Genomic DNA, 19,679 nt, shown 5'->3' on the forward strand with positions numbered 1-19,679 from the left:
CAGCGTGTGACTACCCCTGGAAAAAGGTAAGGTGTACAGTCTGTAAGCCTCACAGAAGTAGCACCTGCCTTCCAGGGCACAGAAAGGTTTTGGAGATGAGGGATTTGTCTGCAGTGTGAAGAATCGCAGCCTGAGAAGATAGCGTGAAATCTAGGTAAACTGCTGGAAAACTGAGCAAGAGTCAGAGCCTTGAAACCTTCAGACACATCACCCTGGAGGCTGCTGCCGCGCATCCCAGCCCTCTCCGCCCTCAAGTGGGGCAGGCAGCCATCTCGCACCCAGCTGGAGCACCGGCCATCTTGCCATGCCTCTCACGGAAGCGGCCATCTTGCGTGCCGTACAGCCGGCAGCAGCCATGGTGGTGAGGGAGACGTGGGCGCAACCCTCTTGGGACCGCCCACTCGGCTGACTTAGGCTGGCGGCCATCTTGGTAAAGGGCCGTTACAGCGGGAGGCGGTAGCGTCCCGGCTCCTTCCTCCCTTCAGCAAGATGGCGGCGGCGCATGCTCAGAGCGGGGCGGCGCGCAGGGCCCGGGCGGCGCGGCGCTCATGCCCGCGGGCTGTTGTGGTGGAGGGCTCGGGCGCCGCTGAGGCGGCGGGCGGGGACCGGCGGCAGCCATGGGCGAGACCGAGAAGCTTTGTTATGTTTATAGCTGCGACCTGGACATCAACGTGCAGCTGAAGATGTGAGTGAGGGGCTGTGTGGGAAGCGGCCCGGCCCCTGCCGGTTTGGGGGAGGCTGGGCCGCCCGCTCACCGGAGCTGCGCTGGGTCCCGAAGCCTGGCTTCCCCGCGGGAGTCCGCTTACGGGGCGGTGCTGGCTCTGTCTCCCCTCGCCGGCACCGGGAGCCCCTGGATGCCGCAGCCTGTTTCCCTCAGGGCTCCGGGCCGGGCGGAGGCAGCGCGGCCGCGTCCGTGTCGGCGTCCCCTCAGCCCCGCCGCCGAGCGGTGGCGTGGGGAGGGGACGGGCAAGGGACCGCGGCGGCAGCAGGGCCAGGGGTTGTAAGCTTTGCCCTAAACGCCTTAGAAACGTTCATGGTCTTGGGTCCCGCAGTGCAGGACCGTGCTTCAAGGCAAAGATTGGTTGTCAGTTCAGCGCTGATGTCTCTGATAACATTTCACCTGCTGGTGTCACAGCTCACCCCTCAGTGTTAGGGGAAGGAGGTGAACTGGGGACACTCTTTCCTACTTGTTTATGTGTTCCTTTGAGAGCAAGTTGCTCTTAGTCGGCTTCTTTGTTGTAGACAGATCCAGGTGCTGCAACATGTAAGTATGTTCCTAACTGGGTATGTGTAAGCACTCTTCTTGAAGCTGGTGTTGTCACACGCTGATGTATTTGCTGGTTAATTATGAAGTTTGGGATTTTTCTGCATCACAGCAATGGGATGTTTACATTTGCATAGGAGAGACGTGGCTGGCTCTAAAATGTATACCTGATGTTGCTACGTTGCACTTTTTTTGAAAACTAACTTGGGGAAGCTTTTTCGGGGGTTGTTTAACTTCTGAATGGAAGATGATACCTTAAGTCAGATGCATGTGTTCTTTTTGCTAATTCATTCTGCCAAACAAAAATATAACTAGGATTTTTTGTGTGTGTGTGTGTCCATCAGAGTGTATGTCGTCCTGGAATGTGCTATGCTAGTTTCTTGCAAGAAGCTTGTTCATCTACTCTGACGTGTTCTTGTGGTACTGATAGATCTTTTTTTTTTTTTTTTTTGCTAGAAGATTGATTGTACGTGTTTTCCCATCACCACCACAATTTCTTTTTTGTTTTCACATGTGCATCCACAGTCAGATATTTAATATGCATGATTGTTTTCATCGTGGTATAGCTGAGGCCTGAGAAATTCCATCAATTTACTCTAACGCCAGCACTCTGCAAATTGTTGCAGGGCTTCAATCGAGTTCGATTTGAACAGTCTGCTTAGTTGAGCTTTGATTTGTTGTTGATTTGAGAGACAACTGGTATCCAAAGCCAGTCATACGTTTCACATTTCATACAGTTTAAAAATAAGGCTTTTCTTATCATGTTGTTTTTTTTTTTTCCAAATAGTATTTGAGCACATGTGATCTGGTGTTTGGTTTGGTTTTTTTTAATAGCATCATATGTTATCTCATTGTTGCCCTGCTTAAGGTACCTCATTTGATCCTGTCTGAGAATCTGCAGGTTGTACTAGAAGTTATCTCCATTGAAAAGACAAACAAGTAATTCTTCCCTTCTCTGCTTCCCCCCCCCAAATCAGCATAGGAATAAATTCTGTATTTGTTCACCATTTCACATCCTGAGTTCCGCTCTGATATTTGGATTTCACTACCGGCTAGTAATGCACAGTGAGGATAGCCTCAGTACTGGGTAATCTAAATATAAGCTATGGAAATAGAATAGGATTTTTATTGTGGATGAAATAAATTCTGGTTTGTTTATTCCCCCCCCCCCCCCCGCAGAGGAAGTCTGGAAGGGAAAAGAGAACAGAAGAGTTACAAAGCTCTCTTAGAAGATCCAATGCTGAAGTTCTCAGGACTGTATCAAGAAACTTGCTCTGACTTGTATGTAACTTGTCAGGTGTTTGCAGAAGGGAAGCCTCTTGCTCTACCAGTTAGAACTTCCTACAAGGCTTTTAGCACTAGGTGGAAGTAAGTGACTGGCTTTTATTTCGTATTCCTTTTAGTTACTGTGGCATCAAGTTATATAAATAAATATGTATGGTTTTTATTTCTGTCAGAAGAATTTGTTTTCTCTTGTATTCCTCAAATAACTTATGTTTCTTCAAGTCTCTGTATGGTTGTTAAGTGTTACCCTGACAGCACAAAACCAACCTTTTTGTGTAATGGGTAAGTGATAAAATTGTTACTTGCGTGTTTGGGCATGGCTCACTACTTAACTTCTGGGGCCTCGACTAGCACGTTTTCATACTATTTACTGGACAGACTGATCTTTGGTACTTAGTCTCAAGCCAGAGTATTTCTCCTTTGGTCTCTAGCCTTTTAATCATGCTCAAGACAAATATTTGAATGGTTAAAGCCCACAGGAACATAGTCCATCTGCTCTTGGAAATTCATATTCTAAGGAGAATCTGGGTTGTATAAACTAATACAGAGTAACTTGAATTCTAAAGCTTTATAACTAATAAAAAGTGTTTCTCTGCAGCTGGAATGAGTGGTTGAAACTGCCTGTGAAGTATCCGGACTTGCCTCGCAATGCACAAGTGGCTCTGACCATCTGGGATGTATATGGACCTGGTAAAGCAGTTCCTGTGGGAGGAACAACAGTCTCGCTCTTTGGGAAATATGGGTATACTGCTTTTTCTTCTGTGATACAGATTTGAAGCTTACTTGTGAATAGTAAAGTAGCAGTGGTTATGAGAGGGGTTTTTTATTTATTTTTTTAAACGAAGTTAACAGTTCCATGTTTGCAAAATCAGATACATAGATGATTTACTCTATTTCCTCCTGACTGTAACTTCATACATGCTACAGTGTTGTAAAAAAAAGTCTTCTCTTGTGTAACACCAAAATTTATGCTTTTTTTTTTTAAATCTGTAATCTTGGATTTTAAGGTAGCAAATGCTGAAATCACTTCATTTTTATGCTTTTGTAATGCATGGATGCCAGTACTGATTACTTAACGTAATTGATTTAATTGGCTTGCAGTCGGGCTGTTAAGACAATATTATTTAGGAGGAATAAAGTGTAACTCAGTAAATCAGGAGTTTTCAAAATTAATAATCTGTGATCCAACAGAGGGTGAGTTTAGTAAATTTGTGGATGATAACACTAAGATGGGAAGGATTACAGGTGTGCTGGAAGGTGAACAATACATCAAAAAGATCTTGACTAAGTGCAAAGGGGACTGACAGAAAAATAGGATGCAGTTTAAGGAAAAATATGAGGTGCTGGTACTTTTTGCAATTGATTGTAGTCAAATACAGAATGGAGAGCAGCTGCCCAAGAAAACAGAGGAAAAGATTTGTGTTTTGGAGTGAATCTTAAGTTTTTCATGATTCAGCATGGTGATGCTCTTGTGAAATGTGTGAACAACATTGAATATATGAACAGTTTACAAGTATGCGCATCAGGGACAATGTTGTATCCTCTATACTTGTCCACTTGTCTGGGATATGTTCAGTTCTATATAACTGACTTTAAGCAAGTTGCTGACTACTGGGAGTCTAAGGGAGTCCATATCATTGAACATCTAGCAAATAGGTGTGATGGAGGAGGAGTGAAGACTAGTGAGGCTGAAGAAAAGACTGTAGAAACACTTTTCTAGTACGTAGGTAGCGCTGGAAAATGGGGAGAAACAGCCTTTTTTGTCTTGTCAGTGGATAAGAAGTAATAAGGCTAAACTGAAGTGCAGGAAAAGTTTAGGTTAACATTAGGAAAGCTGTTCTAGTGATGCTTGAATGCAGAAAATGACTGTAGAGAGAGATTGTATCTGTCACTGAAGATACTGATTTGACAAAAAGATTGACATTGTCTTAGGGCAGAAAATTGAACTGGATCAACTGGGCTATGTCCCAAAGACTGCTGGTAGTTTTTAAAGCATTAGAGCATAGCTCCTGGAAAAAGATACAATATTTATAAATGAAATTTACTTTTATTTCCAGCATGTGGGGCCTGGGGGAAGTAGACAGACAGAAACAAATAATTGTGGAATTTTGTATTTGCTTGTAAATGTAAACCTTTATAGTAGTATTCCAGAAATTGATGTGTAAATTCAAGGTCAGATGGTCTGGTCCTTCTAGTTGGTTTTTCTCACTTTTAATGGTTGACTTTTTGAAGTGTTCCTTCCAGCTGTATTTACCTGAAGTTGTTAGAGTTAAGTGATCAGCTCTTATTGGCAAAAGTAATGCACTTGATTTCTTGGAGCATTTTTTATAGGTGGATCAGCACAAATATGCAAGGGAAGCAGGGTTTTGCAGAGAAAAGATGTGGTCAGTTACCCTGCAAAGTTCTGTTCACTGCACAGTTTCAATTACTAATTCAATTTCAAGCACAGATGGAGAAAATGATGTGTTGAGGGTTGTGTGGGGGTTTTTTTGGTGGTGGGTGTTTTTTGGGTGTTTTTTTTTTTTTTGGCAGCTCAGAAGGCTGCTTTATATCAGTTGACCTTCAAATGAAACTTAGGTAGTTTTTTAGTTGAATTTTTTTCAGACTGGCAGACCTAAAGTCAGTATTATAATTTGCAAGTCAAGAGGAATACTTTCTGCTTCATTACAAATAATAAAACTATGAAGGTCAAGCTCTGTCCTCAGTTTGCGTTTGTACCACCCCACTGACTTTGGGAATTACCCATTTTTCTTCCACTTGCCAAATAAGTTATCTCAGAGTTACTCATTTTCTTCTAAACTCCATGTGCTAATAAAAATGAAGGCCGTAGAGGGCACAAGGTGCAAGGCACTTTGCAGTTCAGTTAAATTATGCATGGCACTGCATGTTTGCGGGTTTGGCCAAGGAAGCTACTTCATTTTCTTGCAGCTGCTGCTGCACTTTGATTCCTAACAGCTGTATTATTTTGAATGTACTGAAGTGATTCTGCATTTTTCCCTGCAGTATGTTTCGTCAAGGTATGCATGATTTGAAAGTCTGGCCCAATGTAGAAGCTGATGGCTCGGAGCCCACCAAAACTCCTGGGAGAACCAGCAGCACAGTCTCTGAAGATCAAATGAGCCGCTTGGCAAAGGTAATGGAATAGCAAGTAAGCTTTAAGATGTATGTGAAAAGTTTGCACTTTCACTGGAGTGAAATTAAGACAGGCTTTAATGAAGACAGGTGTCTTGTGTTGTTTTCTCATGTGAAAGCTGTCTTCCTTTGATTGTTTAGATATTTCACAGGATTTATACAAATGAGTAAAATAGATCATGCTCATTTGCTTGTGAAGTATTTATTAAAAGGGGACATATAAATACCTTTTAATATACATAGCATTCTGTTGTAACAACTTAACATCCTAATTCTTTGTAAAGAATGAAAATACAAAGATGTTTTGAAGATGCTTGAAGCCAAAATTCCATCAGGTTCAGTCAGAGCAGCTCCTGACAGTAACTTGTGAGGACAGCCTAGTTTCTTTCAGTAGCCATACTTTAGATTTAAGGCTGTCTGGTGTAGTGTTCAGATGTGTATGACATACCTCTACATTAGAAAGAATCTGAGTAGAACTGCGAAAATTAAAGTTTCATTCATTTAAGCTCATGAATATGTGTGTATATTAGTATTTTCTTCTCCCAGCTTGATGGCAGAGTGGTTTTTTTGGCATCAAAACTACTTCTGGAATTGATCAGTAAATGTTAGTTCTTGAACTGTTTTACTAGCAGATCTTTCTCATTCTTCAGGTGAGCTTACCCCAAGCTTGCCAAATTGTTCAGCTCATTTACCCAGTGTACTTTCTTCTTAATCTTGGTCTCCTAGTTTTCATCCTCACCTTTGCGCGACTCCGAGTGAAAGATAGGTCCAGTGCCATAAATACGTTCATTTTCTCATCTAGAGATTTATCACAGCAATAAACTAACTTTCATTTAGGGTCTCTCTTTTATTAGTCTAGTTCACCTTGAATTTATAATGGAAAACTCATTAAAGCTTTTTGCCAGTGGTGGTGCCCCATTTCTTGATCATAGTAGAATAAATCGCCTTTAGCCTAAGGAAGCTCTGTAGACAGACACTAAATATCAAGCCTTGTTTATAGTTCATCAAACGGTTACATGATGCAGGCAGTGGGTCTCTGAGAAAGGGTTTTTAGAGTGTAAGCCTTCCCTTTCATGTTAGTTCTGTTATGCAAATATGACTATGCCCTACCAGTGTTTTTTCTCCTCTTCCCTTCACTCCCTTATGCTCCCTAGCTCAAGAAGTACAAATAACGTAGAGTATTTCAGTCTTAAAATACCTGGATCTGTTCTAGACCGTTCCTTTGGCATATGGGAGATGAGGGCTCAAAGCCTCTGAGGAAGAGGAGGGAATTCTCCTTTCACATCCCAGTTGAGAGTCCTAGTTAATGGCTAATGAAATGCTAATAACATCGCTGCCATCACTCTTCTCTCCTGAAAGCTGTTTTCGGAGATACTAATTTCTGAAAGATGAGAGTGTTTTCACTGATACTTTGTTGTGTTCATTTATAAAAACATTTTACCAGCAGATGCTAGCAAAGTGAATAGGGTTTCTGGGTAGCGTGTCTATGAGAGCTTTCATTTGCACAGCTGTTTACACAGCAGATGAGGTTCTTGTGATGTATCATTCCTAAATAGCCATTGTTTGAGCACAGTCAGCTTCAGTTTTTCTATGACTTACTCCTCAGTTGCTCAATGTCTCCTGATGCTACTGTATGTGCAGGTATATTTAAATACTGGTAAGAGGAGCAGGACTAATTAAATACAAGATGAGTTTGTGTGGACTTTGTTATTCTTAGTTTTTTTTCTGTTTATTGCACAGACTTACCATTTATAAGTGTCATGCTATTGATTGATGTCTCATACCAGAGGCCAAATTAGAGTCCTCCAGATAATAAGTAACTTTTGAGAAGAGCTTGCTGAAGGACCTTTTCTCCATCTAAAAGATAACTTTTTATTTTCTTGACATGCTTCTGAGTTTGTGTGGTATTTATTATTATAGGGAATTTGTATAAAATCAATGACTGGCTGCTGGAGGAGTTGCATCCTTTTACCTTAAGTAATTGATACTATGGCAAGTCTCTCATTTCATGTTGAAGTGCCATATGGTTGTGCTCTTACAAAACACATGGATTTTGATTGTAAAATTGCTACTGATGAAAAAGCCATGGCTTTGCATCCTCAGGGTCATTGTGAATGCAGATTCTTCCTGTACTAAGGAATATTAGTGGGAAGAGTGTGGAATACCTTAGCACGCTCAAATATTAATGGCATTAAGATGTTTCTCCCATGAGTGTTGTGTTAATTTATTCTACTTAAACAAAATGTACTCTTAAGTTCTTTTTGATCCATTCATTTCCCTCACACCTGCTGCTGGCTGAATGAAATTAGATAATAACAGTGGTAAGATAGTATCTAAAAGGATGCCTCTTATTTAGTAGCAGATGATGAATGCTTCTTTCCCTGAAGGGAATGCACTAGCTTCTCTCTTATTTTAAGCTTTAAATATTAATCCAAGAGAACGGTTCTTCATGTGTGTGTATATATATATGCCTACAGATCTTCTGGGTCTTGTATGCAGGCCTAACTAGTTGCTGTATTATTACTTTTTTCCTCTCTACAAGGGAGGTTTGCAGGTTTAAGAGATTAATAATTTTCCTCTAAAACATACAGAATGACTTTTTTTTTATTCTCTAGTGCAGTGAACAAGAAAATGAACTAAGAATTTGTGACCAAGATATCTAAATAACTTTTTTTTGCCAAAGCTTTGATTAAGTGCTCTCCTAAATCTGTGTATCAATGCCGGATATGAATATGTGGTAGTCGGACAATTTTGATGCATTGGTTCAAGGTAGTGGAAATAAGAGGGCTACCTTGAGTAAGAAAAAATACTTTTGTTAGATTAAAAAAAAAAAAAGCAGGGAGTAATTTATAAGTGGCTAAAATGGTGGACATGTAGGGGTAAGGAATTTCTTCATTGTTGAGAATGAGAAGACCTTTTCTGTGAACTAGGTAGGACATTTGTGAATGTGTTTAAGTGATCATGTCCAGCCTGCCTGGAACAGCATTTTGGGTTATAACTGATCTGTGTGTTGCTGGTTCTCTACCTTTGAAATATATTATAAAGTCACATAGGAGGCAAAGGCCAAGTCTTGTATTATCCTGTTAGTACAGTCCTGGTGCATTTTGTCTGTGTAATAATGCTGAGATAAAATTTGATGAACTGGCTGCAGAATATAACGTAAGATAGCAAAAAGTTATTACTATATTGTGCTCCTGTTTACAATCCTGCTGGTAAGTTGAAAGAACTGAAAGACTGGTTATACTCAGCATCCTGAAACGTTAGTAAGGATTATACTTTGCCGCCTCCCCCTGCCCTTCCTTTTCCTTTTGTACTGTTAAGTTTCTGAAGTTTATTGAAGCTAATCTGAAGATTAGCTGTCCCAGAGTTTACTGGAGACAAAACAAATGAAAAAAAGTCCTTACTATATACTGAATGGAGTTAATTAATTCTTAGAAGTTGCAGTGGTCTTCCAAAGTTTGCATCAAAATCTTATTACTTCTGTCAAGCTATACTGTGGTCTAGAGCTTAAAGAAATGTTAGGTGAATCAGCTGCTTTAAGCGAACAATATCATAGTCGTTATGGAATTGTGGTTTTGTGTTTCATGGAATGAGTTCAGGACAAAGGGCATCAGATTCTCATGGCCGATTTACTATTTAATGCTTCTTGAAATGGCCAGTTCCTAGCAAATCTGGAAATAAGTTTGTTTGGTTTTTAAAAAAGGCAGGATTTTCCTCCCAGCAGAATAGCTTTTTGACTGCTTTTTAAATTGTGACTGCTTTTAATTAGTCCTTTACTTTGGTGGAGCCACTAACTATAGTTGAGGATTAATATTCAGTGGAAAAATTTAAATCTCATCACTAGTAGACTTAGTAGGAACCAAGAATCAGAAAAGCTGAATTAGATAACGTCTGAGAAATGAGCAAGTATTGGCATTCAGAGCTAAACATCATGCTTGCTTTCATAAGTAATTGCCTTAAAATTTAATTCACATCCTGAGAGGGTGCAGAGGTCATGGTGTGGGCTGTAGTGTATTCCAACTCTTACTGACATAAACTGTTTCCAAGAAAACTAAATTAATTGGGAGGTTTCTTTCCTGCTTAGAAGTGGGAACCAGCATCCAAACCTGTTAGACCCTAACACCAAATTAAACTCTGGGGAGGTGAATAAGAGAAAAAAAAAAAACCCAATGACCTTGTCTTAAACAGCAAGAAGTCAGTTTGTGGAAAGTGAACAATCAAGATGGTTTGTTGTTGTTGGATATGAAAGGACAGTTGATCAAGGTGTTAAAAGACAAGGATTAAATGCTTACCAGCTGATCTTTGACAGATCAGTTCCACTCATACAAGAACACCTGCAGGGAGACTGCAGAACACTGAAATTTCATTTCATTAATGGCTTTAATGGCTGTTTATAGTCTTTTGGAGACTAGACAATTATTTGCCTGTTATCTCAGCATTACTTCTAAGAGATGTAAAAAGCTATGTGATTCTGCATAATTTCTGAAGCTTGGCTTCTTGAGAGTTTGTCATGTATGAACTCTGCAGGTCAGTCAGGATCTGTACCTGGACGTGAAGTTGATGCTCCTTCCAGAGTATGTCATGATGGGGTATGTATTTAGCCCAGGTCATCCTTGGTGTGCAATAATACTTGTGCCCATACTGCTAAGACATCAGTTTACTGGGGATTTGAGTGAGAATAATGAAACAGTATTACTGGTGCAAACTCTTAACCTTTTTTTCTTCACAGTGATTTTTTTTTTTTTTTTTCCTGTCTATAGTGGTGAGCTACTGAAAGTCTCATGCAGGTATCTGACAAGCTATGCAACCTAGATGACTCCCAGCATATTGCAAGTCTTAAGTCTTCTGTGTCTTTTTTTTGTAGTAACCTGATCTTTTTTTTTGTAGTAATCTCATCTCCAGTTCTGTATGGAGGAAGCAGGCTGTTGTGTTCTCCTGCATACAATACCTTCCATTCATATGCTCTCCTAGTTCTCCTTGTATATTGCTTGTCCCCTAGCTGTCAGCTGGACAAGAAATGGCAGTTGGTGTGACTGTGTGGCCTGTTCAAATTTAAATGCTCATGGGTCGGCAGGGTGACCACAGAACAAAGCTTGGTGGCGTATTAGTTGTAACCCTTCCCTTAACAGGAATAATTTTGAGGGTCTCTTCACTGGCCATTTTCTAGACAGTGATTTCTTTGAAACATGAAAGAACTTGATGTCTTCTAGTTCCTTTGTATCTCTTCTTGCATGCTGCAATTACTATTTTTTTGAGGAACACTTGTGATTTCTTAGGAGCCAAAAAGATGATTTTTGTTCATATTTGTGTGGTGGTCTGCTGAATTTTTCATAAACTGTTGTGTGTCAGTGCATCTGAAACTACAGGTAGTATGGCTCATATCTTGCTTATCTACTCTTCCACTCTTCTAATGTTAGGTAGTCTTTTAAACAACTCAACTTCCTTGCTATTAGTATAGCAATATGTAGATGTAGGAGTAAAACTTTTAACTACTTTTCAGGTGACTAAAAAGAAACAGAGAACAAGCTCTCTATGATTTGCTGTAAGCATTCAGCTGACCTTTTGCAGTGTGTAAGTCCTGGCCTGAAAACTTGTTTAGGTAAGGCTAGCAAGGGCAGAAATACTCAATTTGGATAGTTTTTGAAATATCTTCTTTTTCTTTGGCTTGGTAAGTTTTACTGTATGAAACTTAGTAACACATAAAATGAAATATATTTGTTACATGACTTTGCTTAAAAAAAAAAAAGGTTCCTGTTTTTATTGTGTTAAAAATGCAAAGGTGATGTGCTTGGAACATGGTTTTGGTCTTTGCCTTGATTGGGGTTTTAGATAGTAGAATTACTTTTATGGCATGGCTTAACTGTTTACAAGCATCTACTGTGTGTGTACTGTACAAGCATTTTTTTCCTGTTCCTTTATTTTTTCCCCTGATTTCATGTTAGTGTCTCTGTTAAATTGTAACTTCGATACTCTTCTTGCTGTGAGCAATTTAAATGTTATCATTGTGGTTTTTTGTGCAGCTCACCAAGTCTCATCGGCAAGGTCACATGGTGAAAGTGGACTGGCTGGACAGACTGACATTTAGAGAAATAGAAATGATCAATGAGGTAGGTCATCATACATCACGGTTGTAACTTATATTTTTTGGATCTTGCTAATATGGAACCGTTGCTTGGTTAGGGGACTAAGTTGAAGTACTTGTCCTGTTTTTCTTCAGCTGCCAGTGTATATGATAAAGGAAAAAAAAATTCTTGTAAGCTTCCAAAGTTGATTTTACTTTGGCAATAATGAGACTCATAGAATCACAGAATAATTTTTGTTGGAAGGGACCTTTAAAGGCCATCTAATCCAGCCCCCATGCAATGAGCAGGGACATCTTCAACTAGATGAGGTTGCTCAGAGCTCTGTCCAAGCCCTGACCTTGAATGTTTCCAGGGATGGGGCATCTACCACCTCTCTGCGCAAACCTGTTCCAGTGTTTCACCACCCTCATTGTGAAAAATTTCTTCCTTTTATCTACTCTGAATCTATCCTCTGTTTAAAACCATTACCCCTTGTCCTATCGCTACAGGTCCTACTAAAATGTCTGTCCCCATCTTTCTTATAAGCCCCCTTTAAGTGCTGAAAGGCCACAATCAGGTCTCCCTAGAGCCTTCTTTTCTGCAGGCTGAACAACTCCAACTCTCTCAGCCTGTCCCCATAGGAGAGGTGTTCCATCCCTCTGATGATGTTTCTGGCCCTCCTCTGGACCCTCTCCAACAGGTCCATGTCTTTTCCTGTGCTGAGGACCCCAGAGCTGGATGCAGTATTGCAGGTGGGGTCTCACCAGAGCGGAGTAGAGGGGCAGAATCACCTCCCTTGACCTGCTGGCCATGCTTCTGTTAAAGTAGCCCAGGATATGGTTGGTTTTCTGGGCTTCGAGTGCACATTGCCAGCTCATGTCCAGCTTTTCATCCACCAGAATAAACAGCTGTCTTACAAGTTTTCAGCTTTAATTGAACTTGATCATGAAAGACAGGACTTATTAATAATTTGGAATAGCTTTGAACAAATGCTGTTAGGTATTACTAGCTTAACTCTAGGATTTAGGTTGTGATGGGAAGCTTTTTGGACATACAGTCTGTTCCTTGGTTTTGAGACCTGTCCAGCTTTATTGGTTTTGATTTTGGGTGCTGAGGAAGAACTCTTGTAAGATTTGAATGAATATTTAAAAAAAAAAAAAAAATCCAGTAGTTAAATATCTGAATGAGGTGTTAACCCTCATTGAGCAAAATCACCTCCAAACTGTGAACTGATTATACTCATCTTGCACAACAGAACTCTGTTATTTTCTGCTTTGCGCTCTGAGATTTTTGTTGTCTTATTTATAATTAGTCCTCTGGGAATCATATTCTTTTTGAAGTTGAATTTGTGCTTTTATAAACCCTTATGAATATTTTTTTTTTTTTTTTTTTTTTTTTTTAGAACTCAGCCTATCCCACCCCTTTTTTTTTCTCCCTTCCCTTTCTGTAAAAATACAGAAAACTAAAAATTCCTGATTCCTAGAGCTGTGCAATTAAGTTCAGAACCACTTTGCCTGTGCTGGAAAGTCAGTCCACTATTAATGCATAAAATGAACTAGAGTTGCTCATTATTAAAGGCGATGCTTATTTTTTTATTAAATTTATGTTCCTGGTGGTGGCTATGTATAACTTCTTTCTTGTTTCTCACCTAGATTTTAAAATTCTAAGCACTTTTTCTAGGTAAAGCATTTCAGAAATGCATACATGAGCAAATTTTCCTCCAAAAGTGAATGAGCTGCAAATCTAATCTCATAGTCCATGTTTAATATGTCTCTTTCATGGTGTTATTTAAAAAAGTGTCTTCTGTTTTTTGACTCTGACATGCATAATTGTGTGTAATGATTTAAAAAAAAAAAAAAGCAAACACACAAAATGCGGTTGTCATCTGGTTATTCTTCACTGCCGTTTTTCAGACTTTCAGCCCACAGTCGCAAGCCACTGAAAACAATGTGATTTTATCTGTTAAATGTGGGTGTTTATCATGAAGTAGGAATGTGAGCAAGTAAGAATATCAGGAAGAGGGTGATATGGCTTCAAGTAGTGCCACAAAATGATTAACCGAATAATTGCTACAACTACTGATAATCTAATTAATCAGTTACAGCACAAAGGAAGTAAGGTAATTGCTGTAGTGAGAATGCTGAAGATTGATGCACTTTAATGTATGACACACATCTGTGGTGGTTCTCTTCTCAGAGGGAAAAACGAAGTTCTAATTTTATGTACCTGATGATTGAATTCCGTTGCGTCAAGTGTGATGATAAAGAATATGGAATAGTTTACTACGAAAAGGTATGTGCCTTGCAGGCTTTATGGTCTTCTTTAAAAAGCAACATATGCACCTAAAATGGATGGGGTTTTCTGCTGAGGTGAAATATTCTGCTGCAGGATAGTGGCAGACAGCTGTCAGTGGCAACTGTTTATGTACGTACAAATCAAGTAGTACAGATGCAACAAGATTGCAGAAGTCAATCATTTGTGTAATACAGTTCAAGATTACAGAATTTAATAAGTGTGAGTGATTAAAAACTTTTTGATCTGTGGTTCCTTCAGTCCTCCAGTAGTACTTTCAGAGTAGCTGTCTGTAAAATTATGTCTTATATCAGGAAGAAATGTACCTGTATTGATTGGTAACTTAACTCTTACAAAGTTGTTAAAACTTTACACAGGAGCTCTGCTGGTGAACATTTTATCTAAAGTGAACAAATGTAAAAGTTCGGTCTTCCATGCTGAAAATGCTTTGGAAGTCATTTAAGTGAAAGACTTCTGGATTGGAATGTCTTGCATCTTTTCTTCCTGTTTACAAAACAGATCTCCAAAGCAATGCCTTCAGTGTTTTGTATGAGTTCAAACATAATGGAAAAAAGGATTAACAGTGAGCTTAACAGACATCAGTGTGGCACTGGAAGGCATTATCAGTACTTTTATGGACCTCTGTATTGTGGAAAGACCTACTGAAATAGAAGCAGCAGTGTATCTCTAATCTGGTTTAAAAAAAAATTTGTCATTAATTGCCTCTTAAAATTTCAGCATGTTTAGATTCATAATAAGTCAGGAAGTTACTGAATAATACAGCTTTATGGGAAAGAGAAGGTACAAAATGAGACTGGAGTCCTGTTGAGATCAGAGGCACTGACTTCAAGGAGCATCTATTCTGAGAGCTTAAAAAAAAAAAAAATCTAACTCAGTATGCAAAATGTTAATACAATGGAAAACGGATTACAAGTATTTCTATGTATGTGACAACACTACCAGTTGATCTGGACAGAAGAAGTGTGATCTAACTTAAGATTCTTGAAGAAGGTAGTGAAAAATAAAGTAATAAATTGCAAAAAGCAGGATTCCACAAAAAAAAAATCTGAGAAGGCATAGATCAGAATCTACCTCAACTGTATGATCTGGTGCAAGTTAAGGCTTGTGAGTATTTGAAAAAGAACTGTTTATATGCTATTAATCTAGCCCTTTGAATTAAGGTGTTATTGAATATCTGAAAGTATTAATAGTAGTCTTGGCACTAATTTTAATAGAGATGCCTCTATAAAAGAAGCTGTTACGATTGTTTTTCAAATTGCTGTAGTCATAAAAAAAAAAGAGTGGCTGTTTAAGAAATTTTCTAAGCCCTTATAAGAGCTGTGTCTTGCAGACATGATATAAGCATAATGCATGCGGATGTCCACGCTCTATCCAGATATCCCATATAGTGGTAGCTGCCTTTGTGATGCTTCTGGAGGAAATAGGAGTTCCACTTGGCACTTAGTGTCTCCTCCTGCACTCTGAGGCAGGGGTGTGTTTTGGGGGAGGGAGTTTCCTGGGGTTTTTTGGTGTGGTTTTTTTGTTTTTGTTTTGTTTGGTTTTGTCTTTGTGGTTGGGGTTTTTTTGGGGGGGAGAGGGGTGTTGGTGGCTTGATTTTGGTTTTTTTGGGGGGGGGAGGGGCGGTTTGGGTTTTTTCAGTGGTGGTGTGGTTTGGGTTTGGGAGTTTTTGGGGGGGTAATTTTGGTGAAACTGTGCCTTAGGCAGATGTCTTGGTTAGCTCTTTAGCATTTCTTTTTGCGGACTGTAGTTGACAATGAGACCTCTCCCCACCTTTCCAAGTCTTTTTCCCTTTAGAATAGCTTGTTTCATAGTGCTCCTATACACTTATCCTAGAAGCAGCTATTGTAGAGGACCTTACTATTACAAAACTCTCTTGTGTTAGAAATCAGAATGAAACCTACGATGTGTCAGATTCCTCCAATAAACTAAATAAAGTTACTTCTGTGGAAATCAAGGAAATACTTTTCTGGAGAGCATAATAGAGTATGATCAAAATATTGAAACATTTTACTAACCCATTAGCTTTTTTCATTAGAATGTGCTGTACTTTTTTTCACAGGTGCAAACTGATGAGCATGGCTACTGTGTGGCTGTGTGTCCTCTTGGCTCTTATATTTTTATAGGTCAGTGTGATGTTCCTAGAAATGATTTTTCTTCCTCACCTCCAGAAACCTACCGTTATAGATGAATTACTCCCGATTTAAATGCACAGCTTTTTTAGTCATCATTATGGCTTTACATATGTGCAAGGTGCAGGGAAGAAGATTAAGACTTGAAGCATGCCTCTTGCTTTTAACAGATGTTTCTGAAACATATTAAAAGTGCATGGAACAAAATAACTATGAATTGGCTGCTCTTGTGGAAATAAAGTAATTGAATGTGTAATAGTACATATTAAAGCTATAACTAAGTGCAGTTTGAGGGATTTGTTGTTATGAAGTAGCTTTTCAACAAGTTCTTGACCCTTTTCTGGCAGCAGTAGGAAACGGTACATAAATTAGTGCCTGTCTTCTCAGTTTTGTCATGCTTCCAATTACAGTGTACAGTATATGTATCCAGCATCACCAATCCAGTATATTGAGTCTAATGAAAGTAGGTTCTGTTGTCACCTGCCTGTGACCGATAGTCGAAGTGGAGATTACTTGTCACAGTTTTGTTGATAAATTTGTTTTCAAGTGTTTACGAAGAACTAGCCTGTTAAACAGTGGCTGATAGAATTTGAGATTCTTTGACTCAACATTCAATTACAATGAAGTGAAGTGGCAGTGGCTCCTTCCATGTTTTCTGTTAAATTAATTTTAATACAGCATTCAAGACGTGAAGTATAGCAGTCTGCTAGTAATGAGAGCATTGCTTCTGATTCTTCATTTAGGCAAAAACTCAGTGTGACTTTCCAAGTGCAAATAACACCAGCATTTACCATTTATGTGGTTTTGCGCAGGTTTCAAGTGAAACCTTAGTTTGAATAAATAAATTGATTGCACTGCTGCATCCAGTTCATTTGGGAAAAAAAAAAAAAGTAGTCTTGATTATCAGAGCCTTTTTCATGGCTTGAAAGAAATAAAAAGTAGTGTCTACAGCATTGGGTGTCCGTTTACTTTTTGTGGGGGAGAAGTTGGATCCCATTGGTGTTACTTGAAATGATGTTTTGGCTAAAGAATAAGATAAATAGAACTTCCTTGTTTATTGATGTTGTGAAACTAATTTTCAGGAAAGTGCAGAAGAATGTTGCTGCTTCAGAAAATTCTGCATATTTTGTTGACTTTCTTAAATGAACTCTAATATTTATTTTAAAGTAACACACACTGACCTTAACGTAGTGAAATACCTCTACAGCTTTGCAACATAGTAGTTTAAAGTAAGTTAATGCTGTTCAGTACTGATGTTGCTTTTGTTTCCCAGTGGTAAAATAGCAGGTCATCTCAGGTTGTGGCTGTGCTATGAATGAATGCTTGGCAAAACTTGGTTTCATAGCAAGTTTTGGTTGAAGCTTAAAGCATTGTTCTAAAATGCGATGAAACGCTGGGAATAGAATTTTCCTAGTGCTTGAGCTAAGTAACTAGAGTTTTTCAGCTTGGCTTTTCAGCATAATCTAACTGCATTTGAGAAGAGGCGTTTAAAGAACAGTCATTACAATATTTCTTTTGAAAGGCTAAAAAAAAAAAAGATGCCAGCAATGAGTTTAGAAATCATTCTTTAAACACTAGTCTTGGAAGAAATCTGCAATCTTTGTTTTAGAGGGTATTCTAAACATTTTGACATGAGGCACTGGAAGGCTTTGCACTTTTGTGCTTTTGTCATTCTCATCCTAGTAAGTTCTGAGTTGGTAATAGCTGTCATAGGCTTTTGATTGTGGGGTAGGTGCTCCATTTTTACCAGCCTAAAAGCTTTGTCAGACTTTCGTTTTACAGCTATTTTATCTGAATGTTTTCATTGAGAGAAAGATGTAGTAGTATGGGTGTTATTACTAATCCCTAGAGAATCCGCATGGGGTATGGATGTTATAAATGCCTCTGTAGGAGTTTGAAGATTTATAAGTTGCTAGTGAATCCACTCCTGTGTCAAGTTTTTCCTACAGTGCTTTTATGTGAAGGGTCTAAACAGAGTGGAAACTTGTTTGTCAGTGGGGCATTGGTAATCCTTTGTTGTTTTATAAAGGTCAAGTCAGATTGCAGCCTTATGGTTTTGATTAGGAAGATAACCAATTAGTAGATAGAAATTGGTCTGTCATCTCTTGTCATCAGAAGTGTTTGTTTTCAGAAGGATTTCTCCCCCCCGCCCCAACCAATTTCATTGTTTTTTATGTAATATGGCTTTGTAAAACTAGTATAACATGATCTGAAAGCTCTGTCTGTTGAGATGGCAAAGGTTTTAGTCCAGTGCTAGCGCTGATCTGTCAGTGTGGCTCTACTCAGTTCAGTCTACTGTTATAGTGATGCGGTAGTATTTTGTTATAATAGAAACACTTTGGAAATACAATTAATTATATACAATTAGGTTAAAGCTAAGTTCGTTATTTAGGCAGTATGATTTTAAAACAGAGGAACTGTAAGCAAATGTACTCTTTGTCCTCTTCAGTGTTTGCATGTGTACTTTTTTTAAAGACTACTGGGAAAAGCAATCCTGCTCATGTTCTGGGACCATCATCAGCCACAGCCAGATTGTATGTGTATTTCCTTTAACTAGGAATGATGTGTGTGTAGTTACTGTCATTATTTTGACAGTAAAATCATTACTTCAGAAAGGCATAAGACACTAATAAATGTAATAGAAGTGTCTTCCTGAATGTGCATTTCAATAATAAGAGATCTTTTACTGTAGTCAGCAACACAAAATTTATGTGGCTGGAAAAAAATGTTTCTCCTGCAAGGTTAATGGCAATTTTAACTCCTGTGTCTTGTTGGTGACGACTGATTCTTTTCTTCGCCTTGATACAAGCACCTCCCTTCTTTGAAAGTTACCTCTGAAAAGTATAAAACCAAAACCATCCCAAGAGGCATATGTGATTGGAAAAGCAGGAGGGGGGGAAAAAAAAGGAGGGTGGGGACAGAAGCAAACCTGAGCAAGTTATCTCAAAACTTACATTATTGAAGGAAATGTGATATGTTGAAAAAACTTTATTCTGAGCTGAAATTTATTCCAAAATAAATGAGAACAAGCTAAGTATAAATATAGCATAGCACGTATTATGCTGGTGTTGTCTTGTTGCTTTTTCTGTTTTACTGTTTTATACTGTCTTTTAAATGAAATGTTCTTCCGTAGATTGTGTCAATTAATGCTTAGTTACACTTCTAAGGTAAAAAAAACCCCAAACTGAACTGCTGGGTGTCACTGAAAGAGGGAAACGGAGTTGCTGTTTTTGTCATGTGGTGGCAGGCTTTGTATTTTTTTGTTCCTTCTGCCTGGTTGAAACAGGAAACTTTTAGCTTCTCCCTTCCCTTATTTAAGCAGCAGCAGGTTAGACTGCCCTGAGGAAAACTAGCAGGCTCTTGTTGTACTGCTCTAGAGCAGCACAGCACGAACTTCTAGAAGAGACTGTCACGCTCCATGTGGAACCTGTGATAGATGGGCACACATATATCTTCCTAAATTTGTCTGTGTTGAACTGTTAGGAGATATTTTCT

The 19,679-nt window shown here is 39.0% G+C and overlaps 1 protein-coding gene across 3 annotated transcripts in view; it reads left to right on the plus strand.

Moving 5' to 3' along the window:
* Nucleotides 1–491: 491 nt before the first annotated feature.
* The window catches only part of PIK3C3 (phosphatidylinositol 3-kinase catalytic subunit type 3), an 81,328-nt gene continuing 62,140 nt past the window's right edge, over nucleotides 492–19,679 (plus strand). For 2 of the 3 annotated variants that reach the window (XM_052776291.1, XM_052776292.1), the window contains exons 1-6: nucleotides 492–685; nucleotides 2,444–2,632; nucleotides 3,147–3,290; nucleotides 5,552–5,681; nucleotides 11,701–11,787; nucleotides 13,939–14,034. In XM_052776291.1, the coding sequence (XP_052632251.1) occupies nucleotides 618–685; nucleotides 2,444–2,632; nucleotides 3,147–3,290; nucleotides 5,552–5,681; nucleotides 11,701–11,787; nucleotides 13,939–14,034 (714 nt within the window). In that variant the 5' untranslated portion in view covers nucleotides 492–617. Of the gene's footprint in view, nucleotides 686–2,443; nucleotides 2,633–3,146; nucleotides 3,291–5,551; nucleotides 5,682–11,191; nucleotides 11,280–11,700; nucleotides 11,788–13,938; nucleotides 14,035–19,679 lie in introns of those variants that run through there. The other variant, XM_052776293.1, reaches the window with a different exon arrangement.

Source organism: Harpia harpyja, chromosome Z (assembly GCF_026419915.1).
Source record: "Harpia harpyja isolate bHarHar1 chromosome Z, bHarHar1 primary haplotype, whole genome shotgun sequence".
NCBI lineage: Eukaryota > Metazoa > Chordata > Aves > Accipitriformes > Accipitridae > Harpia > Harpia harpyja.